This window comes from Chelonia mydas, chromosome 4, assembly GCF_015237465.2.
Source record: "Chelonia mydas isolate rCheMyd1 chromosome 4, rCheMyd1.pri.v2, whole genome shotgun sequence".
NCBI lineage: Eukaryota > Metazoa > Chordata > Testudines > Cheloniidae > Chelonia > Chelonia mydas.
Window position 1 is genome coordinate 20964079 of NC_057852.1, and position 25449 is coordinate 20989527.

Below are 25449 nucleotides of genomic sequence, written 5' to 3' on the forward strand. Positions count from 1 at the left end.
AACTCCAGCAGTTTCTTAGAAATTGTTTTCCGATGGAGGGTGGAGAAAAGAAGTGAGAACATAAGTCAGAAAAATTGTTTGGTTTGTATTAGCATAGCATTGCTAATCAAGAATTGCAGGGAGCAAGACTATGCATAACTTTCTAAACCTCAGAGACACTTAAAAAAAAAAAGGGAAACCATTGCGTTATGCCTGGATTATGTATTGCTGGGGACATTTTAAGAGTACAAAGAGATGACAATTTAAATAGGGCAGTTTCAATCTATGGATATGAATGAGGACTTGTTCATTTAGATAAGTTTTATCTGGAGATGCAAAATTCAATGAAAAATTCAACCTGGACAGTTTTGTTGTTGTTGTAATTCTTATTGACCCACAAAGAGAGGAATTTTCCTGTGTCTAGTGTACATTAATTAGTTGTGTGTATACATTGTATGATGTTAGTAGTTTTAGCCTTTGACTTTATTTTTATTGATAAGATTTTTTTAATGTTAAGTTTTTATATGAAGTTGAGAATAGCCTCAGAGACCCTCAGTTCTTTACTGATTCCTCCTTTTCTCCAACCCACTGCCACTCTGAACTTTGGAACAGAACCGAGATGCACCTGTAATTTGATTTTGCTAAATCAAAACCTCTGGCTTTACCCATGTTCAGTATGAATAAGTAACGCAATATCATGGATCAACTTTTGCATACACTGTATATAGACATTACCAAGAAGTACTTCAGTTTTATTAAGAAGGTTGAAATATTGTTAGTTAAATCTCTAATAGTTGCATTTACATTCCAGGTATTAGCATGAATAGTTCTGGAAATCCTCCATCAGCGCCACTGAAAGAAAATGGTAGGGTTCTAATAAAATCTCTTCATGATATTTAAACACGTCCTTTATGCTTTTACTGCCCTCTTGACTACCGTTGTCACTTGCTCTCTTTTGTCATCTTATCAGACACCGTCTTCAGATAATGGGATGGGTTCCCTTTACTTTTTTAAATTTAACTTCTAACAGCTGATGTTGACTCACTTTCTTGAGAGATTTTCCAAAAGGGTCACAGCTAAATATAGTCAGTCAGCAGCCTGTGTTGTTTGAGATTTGTAGGGATGCTGTCACCTTAAAAATCATGCTCTTTAGGAGTCATTTTTTCCCTTTGGTACGCTGCTAGTAACACCTTAAAAACTGAAAGTGAAGTTTCTTTTCAAATTGTGGTGTGTTTGGGTGTGTTCGGTTTTTGTTGTTGGTTTTTTTGACCTTCTCCAGTGGTGACTTGTTTTCATATGTTTCCCAAGGCAGTTGGTTGTCATGTCCTGATACTTCCTACTTAACATGCACCAGCACGGTGATCTTGCCAGGAGCAGCAAGTTTTATGGGTCCGTGGTGCCCAGGCTCCAGCAATATTCAGAGCCCGGGGGCCCAGCTCCAACAATGTTTGGGGCCGGGTCTCTCCCCCGGCCCTGCCTGCTGCCCCCCCCCCCCACACCTCCCCCAGGGGTCTCCCGGCCCCCCTTGCTGCCCCCACGCTGCCCCAGGCCCCAGAGCGTCCCTGCAGCTCCAGGCTGCCTCTGCTCTGCTGGCTCCCAGCAGGCATCAGCTGCCGCCGCAGGGTCCTAGTGCCGCCCATCCACTAGTGTCTGGGCAGGCTGCCCTTCCACCTCGGGCCCGTCATCTTCCGGCAGGACCCTCCACCAATGCAGGGCCCCCCGCCCACAGTCACCGCTCCTGCCCCGTGCTGGGCAAGGGGCAGCCCCACCCCTCACCCCCCAGTGAGGGGCACCAGTAGTGGAGGAGGCGCTCATGTGATGGCAGCCCCCCCCAGCACCCACCACAGGGGAGGCGAGGGGACCTGAGAGGGGCCCTGGGAGCACATGCAGTGACAGTGGTGGGGGTGAGTGTGCTGCCGGGGGGGGAGGGCTGGGGGGAGTCCTCCTCTCTGGCCCCAGCCCCCCCGGGGCAGCCTGCCTGCACCCCAAACTCCTCATCCCAGCCCCACCCCAGACCCTGCACCCCCAGCCAGAGCCCTCACCCCTCTGCATCACAACCCGCTGCCCTAATCCTGAGCCCCTTCCACACCCCAAACCCCTCATCCCTGACCCCAGCCCCTCGTCCCCTGGCACCCTAACCCTCTGCCCCAGGCCTGGGCCCCCTCCTGCATCATGAACCCCACAGCCCCACCCCACAGCCCTCACCCCAACTCTCTGTCCTAGCCCTGAGACCCCTCCCAAACCCCTGATCCTCAGCCACACCCTACAGTCCTCACCCCTGCACCCCCTCCCTCCATACCCCCAAACTCCCTCCCAGAGCCTGCATCCCCTCCCTCTGCCCCCCTCCTCCAAACTCCCTTCCAGAGCCTGCACCCCTCACCCCCTCCTCCAGCCCCACCCCCAGCCCAGAGCCTGCACCCCTTACCCCCTCATGCACACCTGCCCCAGCCTGGAGCCTGCACCCCTCACTCCCTCCTGCACCCCCACTCCCTGCCCCAGCCTGGAGCCTGCACCCAGCATCCAAACTCCATCCCAGAGCCTGCACCCCAGACCCCCTCCCCCACCCAAACTTCTTCCCAGAGCCCAACCTCTCACCCCTTTTGCACCCAAACTCCCTCCCAGAGCCTGCACCCCAATCCCCTGCCCTAGCCCAGGGCCTCCACCCCAGACCTTCTCCCCCCACCCAAAGTCCCTCCCAGAGCCGTAGGCAGGTGCAGGGCGGAGTTTGGGTGGGCAGAGTTTGGGTGGGCGGGTTCTGGGCACCACCAAAATTTCGACAAACCTGCCACCCCTGGACCTCGCAGAGCTGATACTGTGCTCTAAAAGCCCCTATGCAATCTGTAGGGCCAGATTGTGGTGATAGCATCTGTCCCAATCCCAGCCTCCGAACTAGTGATGCCAATATGAGTAAATGCATTTCAGTTGTATAATGTAACCTAGTTGTTCCTTGGTTTTGTTTGATTTGCACCATACTACTGTGTGTTTTGACCTTACCCTATCCCATCTGGCCAATCCCTTACCATCCACCTTCCAAACAACACCCCCAGACACTAGTGTGATTTCTTCTCCAGCCAATCCCTGCCCAGTCTCCCCCCTCCCAAAAATACAGCCATGACGCAACATGACATATTGCACATCACCACACACACAGCACTCGCCAAATATTTAGCTGCCAGCACTAAACATAACACCAACATGATGTGTGGTACGCGCCAACCACCCCTCAGCAGCCACTTACACTGAGAGCACTGGCTGTTCCTTCTACATCCCTCCTGTGTTGGGGAAGCGTTACTTCTGGCAGGTGCTTGCTCTTCTCTCCTTCCACTCTCATCTGGGGGCGGTTCCTCTTTCCTCGCTCCTATCGTGGGAGGGGGCTTGGGTTTCCTGTTTCAAGGAGGAGGCAGAGTTGTCTCCCTGGAAGATGTCCCAGTGGCAGAGCTCCCCCCACTCCTGATCTGTGTCTCATGGTGAATCATGGAGTGGCATAGGACCAGGGGAAATGGCTCATGTTACTCTCTGCCAAGGAGGCTTATAGTGGCCTGCAGCTGCTGTTTGTCATGTTGCGGGAGACTGTGCTATAGCAGCTCTTCTCCTGTCCTGCGGCCTGCTGTGTAAGCAGGCAAGGGAGCACTTCTCTAGGTGACCCCGTGCACAAGTACAGGAACTCAATTAAAAAAAAAAAAAAAAAAAAGGCTGGAAAACAGCAGTTTGTATTGGAACAGGGTTTTTCCCCCCAAAAACACTATATTTCAGAATCTAAATGTTGGGGCCTATTTCAAGTTGACAGGGTCCCTTTAAGAATGACATGGATAAAATCTGAGGGCATTCAAAGCTTGTAAGAGTAAAGCAACTTAACTTATCAAACTACAGCAAATGCAAAGAAAGAAATTTGCAGATGTGCTGGAATTAAGAAACTTAAAGCCTCTTCCTGCACACCTGTCCCACATAGTCCCGCGTTGAATTCAGTAGCTCTGATTCTGTACAGCGCTTAACCTAGGCTTAACTTTATGCATGTGCTTAAGTCTTTCCCTCTTCAGTGAAACACTTAAGCACATGCTTTAGCGCTTTGCTGAATGGGACCAATATGTTGCAAAATCAGAGAGCTTGCAAGATTGTGGCCCCAAACAGTATATCCTAAAGACTGCTTTTTTCACGGAGGAAGGAAAAAGAGTCCTTTTGTTTGGTTTAAAAAAGAGAGAATTGAATGGTATTTTAATTCATCTGTAAAGTGGGCAGAGGAGTAGGTAATAGAATCATAGAAATGTAGGGCTGAAAGGGACCTCGAGAAGTCATCAAGTCCAGCCCCTTGCGCTGAGGCAGGTCCATGTTTAGACCTGTCAAACTCGATAGTGCCCTTTGGAGTTACAAGACAAGTCCTGTAAACAGAGTGATATAAAAATGAACATCAAAGGCACATGACTTTGCAGATGTCCAGTCAATATGTTTTATTATCACATGATGACTTTTCAATAAACACTCAATGCTCTGCCTTGTTTGTAGTGTCCTTGCCAGAAAGGGAGATCACCTTGGTGAATCTGAAAAAAGATGAAAAACATGGCTTAGGTAAGTTGCTAAAACCTTGTGATCCGGTAACTGTATGGAGGACAAAAGTGAAATAGACTATTTCTACTTTATATATATATATATATATATATATATATATATATATATATATATATATATATATGCACATGCACACGCACACACACTGAGGAAACGTGGTTGGGGGAAGGCAGCATAGGTCAGTGGAAAGATCTCTAGACTCGGAATTTGGGGACACAGAGTCTATTCCTGGCTCTGATGAATGATCCTTGCCAAGTCTGTCTGAGTTTCCTTGTCTGTCAAATGCAGATAATGATCTGTACATCCCTTTGAAAAGCTCCGTATCAGTAAAATTTCATCATTAGTTTTGTAAGCCAGTAACCTGCTGAAAGAAACCTCAATGCCATTCCAAATTATTCAAGTTTAAATTGCTCTAAAATGGGGCTGTCAGGTTTGTGTCTGTGTCCAGGTAACATGGACAGCTGTGAGATTTAAAAAAAACATGACAAAGCCATTATGAACTACTTTTACTGCTTTCCTCTGCTATATAACACACAATTTCATCAGAGAGGGAACATTAATTCATGGTTTAAAGCAGAGGAACGAGACACAAAAGAAGTGGATTATAGTCCCTGCTCTGCTGCTGATTGCCTTGTGATCCTGGGCAAATTGTCCCCATATGAAAAATGAGAGTAATTTTATATCTGGCCCACCTTTGTGATGTCCTTTGAGATGGCCTTTTGACAGTTGCTCTGTAGATTCAGTGTATCACCACTGTGTAATTCCAAATGGGGAAAATACCAAGAAGAAATGTTATTTATATTTGAGCCTTAAACTCGTAGATTGCAACAAATCTCTTAAAGATAACCTTAAGACGTGGGAGAAGTGTGTGTGTGAGGCAGCTGGGGGGGACTTGAAAATAAAGAAGAAGAAAATCAAGTGTGGTCTTCCCAGGTTTACCTGGAGAGACACGTTGCAGGTCTCAGATGAGGGTTGTCAGCCTTAACTAGCAGGCCAGAGTGTTACATCTTTAATCAAGAGAGATTTACTCTAAGTCTTCTTCAGACATTTGAGTTCAATGAACATTAACAAAACAAGCAGGCCCAAACCTTTTAAATAGATAAAAAATATCTCAGACGTGCTCAATGAATTAATTTAGACTTCCTTCATATCTCTGATGTACAGTCCTCCAGGTTTTCCAGTCATCCCTAGAGACTTTCAGGAAAGCCAGTTAGGCAAGGTCTGAATTTCTTAGGTAAAAATCAAGCAGAAAAGAAAATATTATTGAAATAAACCTTTTAAGCCTTCTTCATGCAACATAGAAATGAAAAAAAAATGGAGAAGACAGCAATCTTTTCCTTTTGCAGGTCACTTTTACATATGTGTGATCTTAAAAACTGCTAGAGTAGTAAATCTTTTGTATCAAATGGCAAAATATAAACTTGTAAAGAATGAATGAATGGTTGACATCTTTGTGTGTGTGTGTGTTTGTTTTTAAATAGGATTTCAGATCGTTGGTGGGGAGAAGACTGGAAAACTTGATCTGGGAATTTTTATTCATTCAGTAATTCCTGGAGGGCCAGCTGACTTGGATGGGTCCTTAAAACCAGGTAAATTATATGATTAGAGAAAGATGTGCTCCAGACGAAGGACTGGGGGCCAGAAACTCCTTCGTTCTAGTCCTGTCTCTAACTGACTCCATCTCTGGCTATGGGAGGTCGCCCCTTAAATGTCTGTCTCTATTTCTCCATGGAGCGTATATATTGATAATTACTTCAGAAGTATTAATGATTGATTATCATTACGCACTATGAAATGAAATGTTCTGTAGAAGTCCTAAGTAGTCTGAAAATTATTATAATTCATGTAAAGAAATTATGATGTTTGACTTCACTATTTGATGGCTACTTTATTTCAGTTTTAAACAACGCAAAACCACACTTCTATCTGAAAAAATTTAATTTATTGTTGTCACAAGTCACTCCTAAAATTGTGTTTACCTAATCTCAACTTTTTCACTGTATTTACTTTGTGCATTTGACAGCACTATGGATAGTCAATTTCACTGTTTCACTGTACTCAGTTTCCCTTTTTATTTGTTTGTGTTTCACACAACAATAAGGAATGTAAAAATGTTTATAAATTAGAGAACAATGTAGTTGTAATCCCACCAAAATTGTCAGGGAGACAAAGACAGGTGTTTAGGAGCTGAAGTTACTTTAAACTCATTTTAAAAACTTGTCTAGGCTTCAATTTGACAGTGTTCCTTTAAGTTTATTGGCCAAATATTTTGATGTTCAGTGTCAACTACTGAGAATGAAAATGAGCATAGAGCTTTGCACACAGATATAATCTTGCTACCTCATTAAAGTCTGGAAACGTAAATTCTGGATTGTTTGTATCTGAACAAATCCTTTTGTGCAGGAGACCGTCTAATATCAGTGAACAGCGTGAGCTTAGAGGGTGTCAGCCATCATGCAGCATTAGAAATTCTGGAGACTGCTCCTGAAGATGTGACACTTGTCATCTCTCAGCCCAAGGACAAACTTTCCAACGGTATTTTAAAACATCCTTAAATTTATATTACAAATTTTGTTCTTTCCTTTACCTTTCATTATAGGAGAGATTGATTTCCACCCACGCACCCTAAGACCTCTCATGATGGACTTTTAATGACCTTCTGAGGAACCAAATGCCTGATTTAGCTTTTCTAAGGGCTTGTCTATACTGCACCGCAGTGTGGACTACCCGGGGTGTGAATTGCAGAGCTCGCCAGAATGTTGCGATCTAATTGCACCGTGTAGATGCTGCTGTCATGAACGAAAAGGTAACTAGCTCACGTTAACATAGTCCTGTTTAAAAGAGGACTATGTTAACATGAACTGGGTACCTTAGTTCACAACAGCAGCATCCACACGCGGCAGTTAGAGTGCAACATTTTGGTACACTCTTCAGTTCACACCCCCTGTAGTCCATGCTGCGGAATAGTGTAGAAATAGTCTGAAGGTTTAAATTGTTACTATAAATCTCTGAGTTTGAGTCCATGCTCCAATACTGGATTATATAAGATGTGTATCACTGTAAATTTTGTGTGCAACTAGTGTATGTCCTTGCTTCGTTGATAAGATTGGAGATTGTCATTTGTGTTAACCTGAGTAATCATGATTTCTGTATTTGTAGCAGAGTAAATGTAACTTGTTAATTGTTGGATTTTGATCTTTCAGTGTCATCTGTAAATCTTGCCAATGGAACAAAGGGTTATTTAAGGAGGCCTTCGTCAATGCAGGACAATGAGGCAGAATCATCTTCAGAGGAACACAGCAGGTCCCAAGGTCACCAGAGGCCCATCTCGGGGAGTTCATCTGGATTGTCTGTGGGCAAACGGGACAGAAGCCTGAGCTCCCAAGACTCCAGGACTGAAAGTGCCAGCCTGTCTCAGAGCCAAACAAATGGCTTCTTTGGCAACCACATTGGTGACAGAGCCCAGCAGGGTTTGCAGCACTGCAGTGATTCTCAGTCTGCCCTTTCCAAAACTAATGAGAAAAAAAGGAACTCTGCTGACGGCATCCAGGCGAAAGCGAAAAGGCCTGGGGTAGTGGAAACCATGGATTATTCTGACCGAGGGGATTCTGACATGGATGAAGCAACTTACTCCAGCAGTCAGGAGCAACAGGCAGCTAAAAAGGCACAGTCCACTTCTGTTGAACGCTTTCAAACAATTTCATATACGTGGCTGACTAGTCTGCTGTAGATTGTTAATGTAGTGCTTGAGGGGAAGGGAGCAGATGGAGGGAGGGACAATCTGCAGCTTCCACTGCTAACTGCTAACGCATTTGGTACTAATGTTGAAGTACAGATTTTCTAATGCTAACTCCCTTTGGTGCTTCAAATGTATGGCAGATAAGGGAACTGAATAAACAGACCACGATTTAAAATGTAGCTTTCTAACCCATTCGAGGTTTTTTCAAATTACCTGAAAAAAAAGTACTCCCAAAATTTCAAAGAGGTTATTAGGGCTTTAGCTGCCTGAATACAACTTACTCTAGTGGGAGCCTTCTTGCTTAACCCCAGCATAACTCTTCTTTGAGCCTTAAAGGGGCCAAATTCTGCCCTTGGATGTGTATATAGGAGTCTCCTTGATTGCAATAGAAAATCTGCATGCTCATCCAAAGGCATCATTTGGCCAAGGTGATTGTAGCAAATGACCATATTCACAGGTATCAGTTTCTTTACAGACCAGGTAAATTGAATTTTACTTGCATTAGGGAAAAGCAGTGATACTATCTGGGATGAACGGGTCGGCTCGTAGCAAAACGAGTCTTCCTGGGTAGGGTCTGAGGGAAAAAAAAGGAAAATGTATTTGTAGGTTCTCCATTCATCCAGTGAGCAGAGGAGATCTGATGCTTTGCCTATCTAAAAGTAAACTGACTGAGGACATTCTACATTCATTCCTAAAGGTAATGGCCCTGATCTCAGTTGATGGAAATGTCCTTTGAGGTCAGTGGAGCTACACCACTTTACCCCATCAGAGGATCTGCCTCACTGAGTTCCTGGTACAATGATTCCTTCATTTTAAAGACCAGCGCATACAAGTGTACTGGTCTATAAAAACATTTAGCCAATATGGACCAAGTTCATCCCGGGATTAAGAACATTCAAGTACAATAAATGCATTTACAGTAGGAAAGAATATGAACCCTATTGTATTAACCAGTGCTCTCAATTAACCCCTTTCTGCTCTGTCTCACCCGTAAACGCACAGTGGGAACTAATAATTAACTTCTGCTCTAACAGGAAATCATTATTTCTTTTTGTCTTTTTTTTCTGTTTTTGTTTTTTTGTTTTTTTGTAAAGGAGTCTTCCTCAGTGAATACAGCAAACAAAATGAATTCTAAAAAGCTTTCTGCAGCACCTCTTAAACCTGGAGATATCTTTGAGGTCGAACTAGCCAAAAAAGATAGCGGCTTGGGAATAAGTGTCACGGTACTGTTTGACAAGGTTTTTAGATGTTTTCTCTTCTTCTCCACTCCCAGCAACCTGTTCAATTGCTAATTTACAGGGAAGCAAGGTATTTTAAAAGGACACCGTCCAGTACCTGCTTACAGATACTTCCATCTCCCTGAAGCTGGAAAATATTAATTATTTCCATATCTCTTTTCTTGTCATCTCCCTATTTATTTATTTATTTATTTATTTTTAATTACTTGCACTACCATACTGCCTAGCAGCCCTAGTCATGGATCGGGACCTCATTATGCTATGTGCTATACAAACACAGAATCAAAAGACTCCAAAAAGCTTACAATTCAAGTGTAAGACACAAGACACCAGACGTATACTGACAGACGCGGGAGTACAGTGGGAAAACATGAGACAGTATAGATCTGTATGATAGACAGTGGTCTTAGTGCACCAGCAGCCGAGCCATTGTCAGGTAGGCATCACAGTAAAGGAGAGTTGTAAGGAAGATACACAGGCACAAAGGAGGCACAAAAGTGCTCATTTGAGAATTTAACAAGGGGGCGGTGGAGACTGGCATAATGGGTTGATTGGAGTCAGGAGTCAACCTTCCAATACTGAATGAGAGATGATGGACAGTGAAGGGCCTTGAAGGTGAAGTCAAGTAGCTTTTGTTAGGAGGTTGACATTAAAGGGCCAAATTCATCCCTAGTATAACAGCATTGAAGCCAATGGAGTTAAATTGGGCCAGATTTGGTCCAGCATTATTTTTGTTTTACTGACTTGTTCACCTGCAGCATCAGTCTCTCTAAAGAGGCTTTGTCACTTGTTCTATGTTCTCCCTCTGCTGGCTGAGAAGCAGAAGAGCACAAAACATTTTTGTCTGGGTAAGGAGTGGCTGGTTGTTATTTTTTGTCATCCTTCTAGCAAGTTGATAAGGAGATTTGCCAGAAGCTGGGAATGACAGGGAATGGATCACTTGATCTGTTCATTCCCTTTGGGGTACCTGGCACTGGCCACTGTTGGAAGACAGGATACTGGGTTAGATGGACCTTTGGTCTGACCCAGTATGGCCGTTCTTATGTTATGGAGATATATATCTATTTTTAATTTAAAAGCTTCACACCCGATTATAATGTTTGTAAACTGGCTCAAATTTTAGGCCTAACCTACTTGACAATGTTGCTTTAAAGCATGGTGAATAATATATCATTATATCACCAACATTCCATTTGTGTTTCCGTAGGTGTCAAAAACACCTTTTGGTTCTTAGACAATTTAACTTCAAGGATTAGTCTAACTGATTCACCTCCCAATTCTGAAAACAATTTGAATGTCAACAGTAGCACGCTGGTAATAGTGAGCAGATATTAAATAGAATTCAAAAGAGAGGCAATTTCAGTGGCTATTTACTGTATTACAGATGTAGGCATTTTCTAAATAGATCATAGATCCGGACACCTTCTTTCAAGTCTAGCAGATTTTAATGCATGTTCTTCGAAGATGAGGACAGCAGAATAAAGCTGTTTCCTTTTTACATCCCTAATTCAATCTTTTATGCACTTTTTTAGCCATCACTGGAGCAATTTCTAATGTTTTCAGATCAGAAATTGTGATAGTGGGTGTGCTATAGCCACAAACAGTAGCTATAGGTCACGGAAGTCATAGCCAGTGCAGGGCCACCTGAGCAGCTCAAGCAGCCCCTGGGCCAGCCGCACCAGCAGCTGCTGGGGCAGTCTCGGGCCACCGCACCCCTCCCTCCAATCAGCAGCAGGAATTCAGGTGTGGGAGGGCTCTCAGGGTTGAGGCAGGGGGTTGGTGTGCAGGAGGGGGCGAAGGCTTTGGGCAGCACTTACCTCTGGGGGGCTCCCTGGGAGTGTCCGGCATGTCTGGTTTCTAGGCAGAGGCATGGCCAGATGGCTATGCGTGCTGCCTCCACCCACAGGGGCCTCCCCCACAGCTCCCATTGGCCGTAGTTCCCAGCCAGTGGGAGCTGCAGAGCAGGCCCTCAGGGCAGGGGACAGAGTGCGGAGCCCCCCTGGTCACACCTCTGCCTAGGGCCTGCAGGGATATGCCTGCCACTTCCAGGAGCTGGTAGGGAGCCTTCCAGCCCCACCAGCCCCCTTTGCCCCCCCCCCAGCACCAGTGGGGGTCCCGAGCCACCCCCCGGGCTGCCCCCCCAGAGCACCTGCGGCACCCCTGGGCTGCTCCCACTCCCCCCCGAGCACCCAAGTTTTAGTCAGGGGTATATAGTACAAGTCAAGGACAAGTCACAGCCGTGAATTTTTGTTTACTGCCTGTGACCTGTCCATGACTTTTACTAAAAATACCCGTGACTAACATGTAGCCTTAGCTATAGGTAATGCACTTTTCTTAAATATCTTAAACAGTTGAAGGCAATACCTAGTGGTTTCTAATGGGCAGGAGAATTAGATAAAGGACTGTAAGGTTGAGTTGAGGGTGGGGGGGAATCTTTACTAGAGATTCTTTGGTCCATAGTCTGGATTATGGCTCAGTTACATATTGTAAACTTTGCCTATGAATTGTAAATGAAAACATGCTCTAAATCTAAAGAAATTGTAGTAATTATCACTTATTGATTTGGAGCCAGATTCACTATGACAGATGAATGAAGGTGAAATTATAAGTAGTATAATGACGACTTAGCTGTTGACATGCAGCAATCCTGCTATTCCAGTGACTTTGTCGATGCTGCCAGTGGTCACCAGTGCAAGGACTAACAAGTGGTCGCCATATCTCACTTTATCGTTTTCTGCCTCCACCTGTATCCTTGCACTGTTCTAAAATCTACTGTCAACCTTGAGCTTACTCGGAAGTAATATTAAAACAATTGGATCTTTGGGGAACACATGGAGATCATTTGTGGGCTAGCTCCTCCTCCTCCTCCTCCTTTAAAAGTTTGGGGGAATCCCTGAAATAACACTGAACTGTGTGGTAATCGCTATATTCATTAAACAAGTAGGTTGAGTGCCTGAAACCTAAGCAGACCTTCAACCCAAATCTTTATGGCACCTCCTAGCTCAATATTGTGCTTTCAAGACAGCTTTCTGTAACCTGAGAGAGAAGAATACCTTTTAGTTTCACATTACTTTAATGAGGGTGGACAAAACTAGGATATTGCATGTATGCATCTTTTATTTTGGCAGCTGATGCATGTTGTGCACAAACAACACTTAGCTTTTCCACACTCATATATGCAGATTCTAGTGCTTTCATAGTTCTGCTTGAAGGACACTTGTTTTACTGGAAAGGTTTGCATTTGAGCCTCATAGTTTTAACCCCCACCCCACTCACACCCCACCACCCACACACACACATCCACCCCAACTGGTTATGATTTGCATGGATCTCAAAATATTCTATTCGCAATAAGTTGGCTGCTGCTTTTACATGCTGATGGCTTGAGTGCTTCCTGAGTTTCTTAAGGATTGTTTACCTTTCTTGATCTAAGATCTTCTGTTTAAGGTTTTAAAGGTTTGCATTTTACCTATTTATTCTCCATTTAGGGTGGCATAAACACCAGTGTAAGACATGGTGGCATTTATGTGAAGGCCATTATTCCTAAGGGAGCAGCTGAGGCTGATGGTAGACTTCAGAAAGGTATATACTTTGCTCTTTCCACAAGTTTTCTTAAATAGCAGTAGAATGAAATCCAGATGACTTTATGTAGGCTTTGGAGAGACATCATGGTCTAGGACCTAAGAACTCCAGAGGTCTACCGACTGCCTGGCCTTGGTTACTTGTAATCTTTTTATGGGTCTATATTGTCAATGGGAAACTACTACCTCTCTGAGGTTTTTCTGTAGCGCGTCACCTTAGTCTCTCCCTCACATGGGTGGTGTAAGGGTTAATTTGTAAAGCACTCTGACCATTTAAAGGATTAATAAGTGCTAAGTTTATAAATTTGACAGAGCTGTGCAATGAGGAGATAAGAAAGGAAGACAAAGTGTGGGACTATTGCAGTATCTGAAGTAACTGCGGAAGCCGTACTGGAGAAAAAAAATGACAAAATATTTTTTAGTCAGTGTTTCGTTCTAATGCGTTCCACTTTAATGGAGCAAATTGCTCTGATTATGCCCAGAGAGAGGAGAAAGAGGCTTTGTGCAATTAGTGACCTCCTTGCTTGACATGCTAAGTATCTCAGTACAGAAAATCCTTGTAATAGCTCTGACAGTCTTTGTTTTTAAGTCAGTCTTCTTTGTGAAGTGGAGTCCCACAGTTAGATGAGGGGTTATTATATTTCTCCCCAGATTTCCCAGTGAAGCATTGCTTTGAGCATTAAAATGGTCCTAGATTTTGGGGTTGGAATTCAGTTACAGAACACTTCTGAAACAAAAAGCCCTATTCTACTCTCAGTGCATGGGGAATTGCCCGAGTCACTGCCCTTGTTCATTGAAAAATGAACAGATCACTGTTGCATGGATTATAAGCGTGTTCTATATGAATTAATTTTTTATTACATTCTTCCTTCTTCTAAATCATGCATTGTTTGTTTCTAGGTGACCGTGTGCTCTCTGTCAATGGGATTAGTTTGGAAGGTGCTACCCATAAACAAGCTGTGGAAACACTGAGAAACACTGGCCAGGTAATATAATATTCTTCTCCTGTCTTAGGTAAATAAACTTATCATGAGTAAAAGTACAGTAGACGAAACTGACAAGGGGAGCTCTCCACTGTGCACTTCCTTGCTTAGGACCACTTCCTGATACACTTAATCATGTTGAGTAGCACCTCGCTCCAATAGTGGTGCCATTTCAGTGAATGTCACTATTCATGGCATAAGGCTGCTGCTTCAAATATCAGAATTTGGCCCTTAGCTAATCATGCATGGAAGTGCATGTACAAATATTAAATCTCTGGAATAGTAAGATGCCACCAGTACATATTGTAAACTGTCTTTTCCTCCAGATTCCCTTGATGCAGGACCCATGTATGAAGAATGTAGTCAGTGGCATTTTTTAATTATCTCTCACGCCTCATAATATTGGGGCAGGGGGATCTGAATTTACTTTAGATGCTGTCTGGTTGATATCTTGTGGCTCTCTTTCTCTGTTATTGTTGATGTTGTTGCCATTTGCAGTTCTTAACAAACTAATGAGCTACTTACAGTGATTTATGGGGGATTTTTTTATGAATCCGTAGAATTTATGGCTGTGTAATTTAGTTACCCAGAACAGATTAGACTAGACCCTATACAGCAAAATGTGGTATTTTTGTGGCTTGTGCTAACTAATTTGAATATGTTGTATTTGTGTAGGTAGTGCATCTGTTGCTGGAGAAGGGGCAGCTTCCAGTGGCCAAAGTTCATGCTCCCATTACACCACAGTGCACGCCTCCAAATGAGGCAGGACAAAGTGAGCCCCAGAACAAACCAGAGAGAAAAATGACAAATACCAAAGACTACAACTTTGTCACTGAAGGTCAGGTCATGGAGAAAAACTATCTGAGCTTTAGAGCGTCCCCAGAACTTCCATTTTCTCACAGCCAGATGACCCTTCAGTGAAAAGAATCACGGAAGTTAGGGCTGGCAGTGACCACGTCCAAGCCTTGTGTACAACACAGATTCTCTTTCATGCTGTTAAATGCTTTTTGAATATTTCCTGTAATGGTGTCTCAGTCATTTATTTTAGCAGCTTTTTAAATAGTTTCTTCCCTTGCCATTCCTTAACCTATTTATAGTGGTCACCTTTGAAACGAAGGGCATTACTTCCTGTAATAGATCATGGCTAGGGCTCCGTGTTTAACACAGATTCCATGACTTCCTGTGACCTCTGTGACTTATGAAGCAGCCAGTGGGCCCTGGGCCCTGATTGAATCTTGCTCAGGCGGCCCTAGGGATAGCCACACCGGCCACTGCTGGAGCAGTTCCACAGCCAGCCACTTGGGTGGCCCCGCAGCCAGTCACACCAGTGCTGCAGGAGCAGCCCCAGCCACTGCTCTGGAGGCGCCAAGCAGCGGCTGATGCGGCTGGCCCCGGGGACTGCCTGAGCAGCGGTCCCGGGGGCAGCAGGAGCAACCATAGCTCAGCGGCTCTCAGCAGCGGTCCCAGAGCAGCCAGATCAGTGGCTGGCCCCCAGTGGCCTGAGCAGCCACTGGTACCTCAGGGCTCCCCCACGGCAGCGGGCCCCCTGGGGCTTCCTCCCCCCCGCAGCAGCTGGTGCCGTGGGCCCCCCCCCCAGGGTTCCCCCCTCCACCGCTGGTGCTGCGCCCCCACCCCAAGATTTAATTAGGGGTATTTATGGTATAAGTCATGGACAGGTCACCGGGGCCATGATTTTTTGTTTCTTGCCTGTGACCTGTCCATGACTTTTACTAAAAATATCTGTCACAGAACGTTCCTCCTCCTCTATACTTCTCAATTATTTCTACAGCATAATGCCCTTACATCCTTCCTGAATGTCCTCTGAGCTTCTCCCAGGTACTACTATTTTGGGGATAACATACAGCAGTGTGGACATTTCCAAGAGAAGAACAGCAGGGAAAGAAACCATGAATAATTATGGCATGTTTTGTCTAAACCGATCATACACAGGGATTCCTTACAAAACTTTTACACACGGTAACCCCCTACCCCAAACTATTAGTGTGATCGTTGGTGGGATGCAGTCTGATTGTTATTGCTGAATAAGCAGCTTTCATGGAGAGGGTACTGTAGGAAAAGAGAGTAGTCTATTATTTCTGTTTATTTTCCAGACAACACATTTGAGGTAAAGTTGCTGAAGAACAGCTCGGGCCTGGGGTTCAGTTTTTGTCGTGAAGACAACCTTACTCTGGAGCAATTGGGCTCAAGCATAGTGAGGGTTAAAAAGCTCTTCCCTGGGCAGCCTGCAGCTGAAAGTGAGCAGATTGAAGTGGGGGATGTCATCCTGAAAGTGAACGGGGCTTCGTTAAAAGGACTATCCCAGCAGGTTAGAGTTCTCTCTGTTGCCTTACTTGTCAGTAGTAGATATCTTGCAAGTGGGACCTGTGTCTAACACAAAATCAACTGTACCTATAGGAGGTCATCTCAGCACTCAGAGGAACATCCCCAGAAGTCTCTCTCCTCCTTTGCAGGCCACCACCTGGTATACTACCAGAAATTGATCCTTCTCTGTTGGTAAGGCCTATGGCATATGATCATTAAGTTTTGCTTATTCAGAATACATTGGTTGCACATGTAAATGAAAAATGAAGAGAGGTGGCAGGGGAATAGAGGATCATACCAATGTGTTTGCTGTGTTAAGTCACAAGATAGAAACACAGCCTATTTCATAGAAATAAGAAAAAATACAAGGCTCTTGTACATTTACAATAGTACAATTTTTTTTAAAAAAGGCTCCTAAATTGCTTAAAATACTATAACTACACTTTCCTTGGTAATGTTGATTGTTAGTTTTAAGTTGGCTTCACCGAGGGTTACATTTTCGGTGAGACGTGTGGTGAATTAGTCATGAAACTGCCATTTAATAACAACAAGTATTTATAGTTTAGTTTTGCTGTACATCAAGCTGGAAAAAACTCAGCCCTGTTTTCTGAGTTAAAATACATGATCCCAAAAAGGATTTGTAAAAGGGCTCTATCAAATCAGTCCAAAGAGCACAATGCTATTTTAGAATATTTTAGTGTCGATGGAAACTAGACTGTATATACTGCAGCAGAAAAAAATCGGAACTCCATGATGGAGGAGTCCACATTAGTAGAGTAGCTTTCAGTAATAAAGAACAATTTAAAAAATTATTGGGAAGGAGTCTTCAAATCAAGTCACTTTATTGTTGTTTACCAGATAAAAACTGTTCTTACATGACAATAGAAACAGATTTGTATCCTGTGTGTGGACATCTCAATACAAATCTAAACAAAGGGCAAGAGGAACAAAGGAGAAAATTAAAGTAACGAAAAGCGGTTGATGGTGTTCGGGGTGGGTGAGTACGTGAACATACAGGTTTCCCATGGGATGAATAAATGGAACTGTCAAAGCTTCCATACTCATCACTGATTGGTACATCATGTTTATGGGAGTGTGATTACACAGTTTTTTGGGAAATGGTACTGGAGCCAAATGTTTAAACTTTCGGGGACAGATCCTCAGCTGGTGTAAATTGTCATTGACCATCTATTCTAGCTGAGGATCTGCCTCTCAGTGCCTCCCGGCAGTTTCAGTTTCTTAGAGAGCTGAGCACCCGCAACTCCCATTTTAATTAGTGCTTTTGAAATTGCCTAGATACACAGGTTTGAAAATTACATACGTGTTGTGTTACTGAAAATAAGTTACATTCACTCTGAACTCTGTGGAGTTTATACCAGGGCTGAGTTTGGTCCACTGTGCTGACTTCTGAAGTAAATACAATTAACCTTTGATTAAACGTGTTTGATTATTTCTGCATTCTTTACACATTTTCTGCCAAACCTAAAATGAATAAATCACCATTATAGCCAGAGTCTGATTTCTAAAACATCACATTTGTTGATTAACAGATGTCCACTTCATGCATCTGATGAAGTGGGCTTTAGCCCACGAAAGCTTATGCTCAAATATATTTGTTAGTGTCTAAGGTGCCACAAGTACTCCTCGTTCTTTCTACATTTGTTGCAGACTCCCATACATTCCCCACAACAAATATTTCCAGACATGAGCACAGAAACTTCTGGTGCGTCAAAGGGAGATCAAGGTGACAGCTCAGATGAAAATGAAGTGACCGATAAGAGCAAGAAGCGACTAAAATCCCCTTCTAGGAGAGATAGCTACAGTGACAGCAGTGGGAGTGGTGAAGAAGAGGTAGTGGTGACCCCAACACAGATAGCAAGCCCTGGATGGAATTCTGCGCTGTACCAAACTCTAGACAAAATGATGGCTCCAGCACACACTCAGTATGAAAATCCTTGTAGCCAGGAAGAAGCAATTCGTACCATCTACTACTCTGCTCATGAGACTCCCAGCAAGCCAGAGTTTGAGGACAGGTATGATTGTAAATATTACTTATTTTGCAAAAATAAATACTCAGATTTTGCAAGCCTGGAACAGTCAAAAGGGTGGAATTTGTCTGCAAAAATGGATGATAAGGCCTACTAATAAAAATTCAAGACTTTGGTGTGAAAACGACTAGATTTTATCGGGACAAAGACTTGTGTTGATTTGGCAGTGAGGGATGGTATAATTTGACCCCTGTATCAAGTTTGTAAACGTTTGCAGAAATATCAGAGTTCACACATGAATACCTGTGAAGTGAAACATGGTGTCTTCGCAGAGCTCTAATCATGTAAGCAACAAAGTCTGCCTCAAATATTATAAACCATTCAAACTCTTGTTTCCCTGTCTTCTCGTAGTAATCCTCCGTCTCCTCTACCACTGGACTTGCCACCAATACCAAGCTGTAGAACTATTACTGAGATTGCTATCCCTGGTTTAATGGATGATGCCTACATCAGTACCACCTCTGAGCTAGTTCCACAAAGAGAGAAAATAACATCACTGCTCAACCAATTTGAGAAACATGCTGATGAATATGAACCAGTAATTACTTTCTCTCTCTCTCTCTCACTCTCTGTGCCATAAATGTGTTAAAGATTGTGCCTCTTGGGGTTTTGTTTAGCCATGGTTTTGACCGTAACAAAATGCATCCTATTTATATTTACTTAGAACAATTACCCTAATTTAAATGTATAGTTAACTGAGGATGTGTTTTGCAAAAGGCGCTCATACAATCTACTTATAGAAGGTGGCCCGGCCATTTGTGACAATAGGAATGGCATCATTGTTAAGACAGAGTCCCTAGATGTGTTATAGATGAGGCACTTGCGAGATTCAAATGTTTTACTTACTCTTTTAAATAAAAAACAGGGTTTTGTTTTTTTTTTCAAATCAGACTCTAAAATTGTGCAGATTGTATAACTGCCTGTGCATACATACAATTTTGGGTAGTTAAATGCTCCATTGCCCTGTGGATATTATGGATGGGCGCACACATTTCTTAGGTACAGTCTGAATCCATATTTTGAAGATTTGGCACTGTGTGTAACTATGTAGGGACGGGTTTCAGAGTAGCAGCCGTGTTAGTCTGTATTCGCAAAAAGAAAAGGAGGACTTGTGGCACCTTAGAGACTAACAAATTGCATCTGATGAAGTGAGCTGTAGCTCACGAAAGCTTATGCTCAAATAAATTTGTTAGTCTCTAAGGTGCCACAAGTCCTCCTGTTCTTTTTATGTAGTGATGATGTTCTGAGGCTAAGTTTCTTACTTGTCAATATATTTTTCCCCATTGTTACCCTCGGACTGGTTGGAGCCCTTGTAATCCCATTCATTTCCTCTGCTTTTACATCTGTCTGTCCCCCAGATACACGTCTTTTGGCCTCAGAGGCAACGCATCAAACCCTTCTGAGAACCGTCTGACATCGCTGTCTCATAGAATCATAGAATCATAGAATATCAGGGTTGGAAGGGACCTCAGGAGGTCATCTAGTCCGACCCCCTGCTCAAAGCAGGACCAATCCCCAATTTTTGCCCCAGATCCCCAAATGGCCCCCTCAAGGATTGAACTCACAACCCTGGGTTTAGCAGGCCAATGCTCAAACCACTGAGCTATCCTTCCCTCCATATCCCAGGGGACGCTGTTGTGCAGCACAAAGCACCTCCGTCTCTCTCGCTCCCTGTCAATTCACAGAGTGAAAAACAGTGCTGAAAATAGAGACAGGTCTTTCTCTCTGCAACCCAGAGCACTGTCCATTACAAAGGGATATCCTACACAAGCATGTTACCGGGGGCGGGGGGAGAGTGATTTCTAAAGCATGCTGGGACCCCTCTAGCACACATCAGAAGTTCCCTCGTGCATATTCACATAAACAGTACTATGTTAACGGACAGTAGGGAACTTTTACTGTGTGCTAGCAGAGTCTGCGTGGGCCAGTTGGTGCACAAAACATTGGTGCACCTTAGAAATCACACTCCTTTTCCACGTATTGCTGCACCATTTAGACAAGCCTATCAGTGCAATTCTCTAGGGTTTAAAAATCAATGCTAAATTCATCATCACACTATTAATCTCTTCTTTTGATCCTTTCTTCTTCTTCTTGTTCTGTTAATTTCTGTGCAAGTAAAGCACAATCCTAAACAGAGAACATAAAATGCATGTAAATTACAAATGTATAATATAAAAGGCATGCATGTGTGTAATACCAAGATGTACAATACAGTACTCCAGTTTAGTAACGGAAACCTGACGTTTTGTCCTTTTGTAGGAGAGCATCTTCACCTCTCGTGCCCAGTTTTATTCTAGTTGATGTACTCCAGCGGTGGGCAAAATACAGCCCATCTAACATTTCTATCCGGCCCACCAGGCTCTTTGGCTGCCCCCTCACGATCTCCGGGTTGCTAAAAGTCCTGCGGCACAGTGGGACGCTCAGGCAGACTGCATGCCTGCCATGGCCCCACGCCACTCCCAGAAGCGGCCGGCTGCTGCTACCATGTTTCTGCGCGCCCCCAGAAACCAGTCAATGTGAGCTGTGGGGGTGGTGCTTGTGGGTGTGGGCAGCGTACGGAGACCAACTGCCTCCCTCCTCCCCAAGGGGCACACAGAGACGTGCCAGCAGCAGCCAGCCGCAGCCGCTTCTGGGAGCGGCGTGGGGCCATGGCATGCAGGCAGCCTGCTTGAGCCCTGCTGCGCCATTGGCCAGGAGCCACCTGTGGTAAGTGCCTCCCGGCCAGAGTCTGCACCTCACACCCCCTCCTGCACCCCAATCCCCTGCACCCAAACTCCCTCCCAGATCCCGTACCCCCTCCATTAATATAGTAGAAATGTGTGGTCCGTGACGACTTACCAAAATGCATGGAGTGCCCCCCCCCGCCCCCGCAAAAATGATTGTCCATCCCTGATGTACTCAGTATGGCCCTGATCCTGTAAAAAAGACGTTATGCCCTTGCTTAACTTTATGCGCATAAGTAGTCCCGTTGATTTCAATACATAAGCCTCAGTACAGATGTGTTTGCAGGATTAGAACCTATATTTGATTTAAGTAAATGGTTAATGAAGTGTGTTGTCTTAAATAATCTTAATCAAAGCAGCTCATTCAGATGACCCTACGTTTCATAGAGGATACACTATTTATCCACATTCTAGACCACTGTTTATTTAAAACACTGTTTTTCCCACAGGAAGTGGAACTCCATGTTACCATGACTAAATCAGAAAAAGGAAGCCTGGGCTTTACAGTGACCAAAGGCAATGATAACATTGGTTGTTACATTCATGACGTTGTTCAGGATCCTGCCAAAAGTGATGGGAGGCTACGACCAGGAGACCGGCTTATCAAGGTGAGATGAGTAGAATTTCATAGTGAAACCCAACTCAAGATTAAGGGATCTGTGTGATAATAGAGAGGAAACAAACTAACCTTGAACCAGAAAAATAAGAATTCTGGATCCTGTAGTGTGCGGAGTCAAATGTGTGGATGAGAAGCTGACAACTAAATGCATGTATTGAAATTCATAATATAACAGTTGTTGAACCAACTTAAATATAAGTATAAAATAAAACACATGGAACATGACTGACAAATGTTCACTAAACCTTTTGCTCTTAACATCTGTGTCCACTTAAATGCATTTTGCTGTTAACATCTGTGTAATTCTTCCAGACAGCAAAATAGTAGATAGGGTTGGGCTCAGTATATATGATCTTTTAGGTTACAGTTAGGGGTTCCTTTCAAAATACTCATGGACTTTAAGGTCAGAAGGGACTATCATGATCATCTAGTCTCAGAGAGGAACTGTTCAGGTAAGCTTGGATAAATGTTCTTGTGTGACACTCCTTCCAGTAAACAGAACATAAAAAAGTCTATTAATACAGCTACACTGAAGCAAATGCTAACATTATAAGGTGTCGTGGAACAAGAATGTGCTTAATTACGTTCTTAGGCCCCCATCCTACAAAGACTTCCACGTGCAGTTCGTAATTCCACTAAAATCAATGAGACCACTCATAGTACAGTATACAGAGTTTAGCATGAGTGCCAGTCTTCGCTAGATCGGGGAATTAAATCCTGTGGAATAACGTTTAACCTTAGGTAAGGAATAAAATCATAAACCAGTGTGGATTAGGGACTGAGTCTGGCTTTCAGGCCGTGGCTTGCTAAAAGCTTATTCTTCCATTTTATGGAAACTGGTATATATTAAACCTTTTTTGTAATATATTTACTATTTTAACATTACTAGTTCAGGATTTGTTTCTTCTACCATTTTCCATTAAATGTGTTTGTTCGTGGAAATGGATAACCTCATAGATTGCAGTTGCTGTCATTGATAACATTTATATTTTGTCATTTAATATGAAATACAAATAACAGGGACTTCAGCTGAATTTTCTTAGTGTCATTGGCTGTCTTAATTGTAACCATAATGAGGATTTTTCTGTTGCTGTTCTCTTTTCAGGTTAATGACATGGATGTCACTAACATGGGTCACACAGATGCAGTCAGTTTTCTTCGAGCTGCGCCAAAGACGGTCAGATTAGTGGTTGGACGTGTTCTGGAGTTACCAAAGATTCCAGTGTTGCCTCATTTGCTGCCTGATATTACATTATCATGCCATAAAGAAGAGCTGGGTAATATAAAATTGTATGGCTGTTTGCCCTTGTGTGAAATGCCTTTCTTCAATGTCCCGTTGTAAAAATCACACTTGACTAGTAAAAGAAAAGATTGAGGATTTTTTTTCTTCTGCACAGGTCTGTCTATATCAGGAGGTCATGACAGCCTTTATCAGGTGGTGTATATTAGTGATATAAAGCCAAGGTCAGTTGCTGCCAGCGAGGAAAGTCTCCGTACGTTGGATATCATCCATTATATTAATGGAGTCAGCACACAGGGAATGACTCTGAAAGAAGCCAAAAGAGCCCTGGAAATGTCACTTCCTAAAGTGGTGCTGAAAGCAACAAGGTATCCTGTGGAAGCTAATTTCTGCATGTGATTTTTAACTGACATAGTTGTAGCCATGTCCACTTAACTGCATTTTCCTGGCACAATAGCTAACCAATTGGAGTGATAATGGCAGCTATTTTTTTAAAGGCCTGATCCTTTAGGGTGCTCTGTCCTCTCAATTCTGTTGGCTTAATGGAGTTGAGAGTGCTCGGTATCTCATCAGATTGGGCTCATAATGAGGCTAAAATTGTCCAGCTGCGGACTGCACCATAAGAGGCATTCTCGGACTAAATTTGATATATGCACATCTTGTGTGTGGACATCTATATAATAAGCAGGGTAGGACAAGTATGTAATAAGTAAGGCTACGATTATGTCACAGAGGTCATGGAAGTCACAGAATCCGCTGTGATCCCCCACTCCCCATTTTGTCACAGTTATTTTTAGTAAAAGTCACAGATAGATCACAGGCTTCCTTGAATTTTTATTTATGGCCCGTGACCTGTCCATGACTTTTACTAAAAATAACTGACAAAACCTTAGCCTTAGTAATAAGTTAAGTGGATCAAAGTGCCCTTTAAAAAAAAACCTAATTGTTTTGGAAAGAGTTGTCAAACTTGTCAACATTTTTCTTTTTTTCCTCTCAAAGTTGTACCAACTGGAGTGAGCCTCCCAGCCCAGATAGACAGACTTGCTCTAGCACGGCTCAAGCTGGCGTGTTAAAAATAGCTGCATCTTGGGCTGGATCTCAGATTCTCAAGCCTAGGGGGTCTGGTGGGCTTGAAAGCCTGAGCCACCACATCCACACTGCTATTTGTAATGCACTAATTCAAGCCCTGCTAGCACAAGTCGGTCTACCTGGGTTGTTAGGCTCACTCCCAGCTGCAGTGTAGAGATACCCACAGAGTATGGAAATTGCAGGTGAAGATTGACCTAGTTCAGGGGTGTTCAAGCCACACCTTTCTCGTACTACATCAGAAGCAGGGAGGGGGAGTGGTGTAAGAGATCACACATTGGCTCTATGCCTCCTTAGGTTCATGTATGTGCTGGAACAATCCTCCCTGGTACAGCAAACCTGGCTGTAGGTTCAGATTATGCTACCAGGTTGGCACAGAGCAGCTGCATCCTTGACCCTTTAATTTCAAAACTCTTTACTAGCAATAATTTAATCCTTGCAATAATCCTGTAAAGAGGTAGCTATATAGGTATTGGTATCCCAACTGAGGCAGAGGAATTACCAAGTTTCCACTACTTTTGTGCGCCTAACTTTCAGGCACCGAAAGCTTGATTTTCTGAAGTGCTGCAGGGACTGAGGAGTTCTCAGGTTTAGGCCCTAGACTGAGGCCACTAGATCGCACCTGTCTACATGAGTCTGGGGTGAAATCCTAGCTCGGTGAAGTTTTCTCCCTCTTCTGAAAATAGATATGAACGAGGATATTATCTGGTGAATACCTTTCTATTATTGGGATAATGAATATTCTTGGTACCTTATTCCAAATCTGTCCAAGGAAAATAGGCCTTAACTATGTCAAGCACAATAGTCAACAAGAAATTGCCCTTATATAGATACTTACATATGGTTCCTTTTCACAAATCAAAAATATAGTGTGTTTCTTCTTATCGCAGAGATGGTCACCCATTGGTTCCAAAGTCCAGGGGCTCTGTTAGCTCAAGTCCAAAGTTAATGAAAGCTAATGGTAAGGATCTCTTAGTTACCTATTGCAAATGAGTTGCTTTCTATCAATGACAACCAAAGTGTGATATCTATCTTTTGCCTACAAAAGCCTGTCAGAAACAGGATACATGGTATTCTTTTAAATAAGGTTTGCCAAACTTCTGCAACAAATTTAAGAAGCCACTTTGCATAAGGACATGGATAAGAGATAGTACAGAATGTCACAGATTCTGAGAAATAGAATAGAACCATTTAAACATAATGGAGTGTTCTATACTCAGCTTTAGAAAATTCTTGGATTAGGTAATATATTGGCATTGTTACATACAACACAAATAATTTGGTGCTTCCAGTGGTATTGTTTACATATCACTTTGCCTATGGAGGAA

General features: G+C 43.3%; 1 protein-coding gene across 17 annotated transcripts in view; it reads left to right on the plus strand.

Moving 5' to 3' along the window:
• The window catches only part of PTPN13 (protein tyrosine phosphatase non-receptor type 13), a 184377-nt gene that overhangs the window by 137756 nt on the left and 21172 nt on the right, over positions 1–25449 (plus strand). For 6 of the 17 annotated variants that reach the window (XM_043545414.1, XM_037896821.2, XM_043545416.1 and 3 more), the window contains 17 exons: positions 791–844; positions 4480–4542; positions 6024–6131; positions 6946–7077; positions 7746–8206; positions 9376–9519; positions 13008–13101; positions 14001–14086; positions 14759–14921; positions 16195–16409; positions 16499–16597; positions 18074–18438; positions 18805–18991; positions 21626–21784; positions 22901–23072; positions 23193–23403; positions 25012–25082. In XM_043545414.1, coding sequence (XP_043401349.1) covers positions 791–844; positions 4480–4542; positions 6024–6131; positions 6946–7077; positions 7746–8206; positions 9376–9519; positions 13008–13101; positions 14001–14086; positions 14759–14921; positions 16195–16409; positions 16499–16597; positions 18074–18438; positions 18805–18991; positions 21626–21784; positions 22901–23072; positions 23193–23403; positions 25012–25082 — 2784 coding nt within the window. The remainder of the gene's footprint in view (positions 1–790; positions 845–4479; positions 4543–6023; positions 6132–6945; positions 7078–7745; positions 8207–9375; positions 9520–13007; positions 13102–14000; positions 14087–14758; positions 14922–16194; positions 16410–16498; positions 16598–18073; positions 18439–18804; positions 18992–21625; positions 21785–22900; positions 23073–23192; positions 23404–25011; positions 25083–25449) is intronic. The other 11 variants (XM_043545417.1, XM_043545420.1, XM_043545423.1 and 8 more) reach the window with 4 other exon arrangements.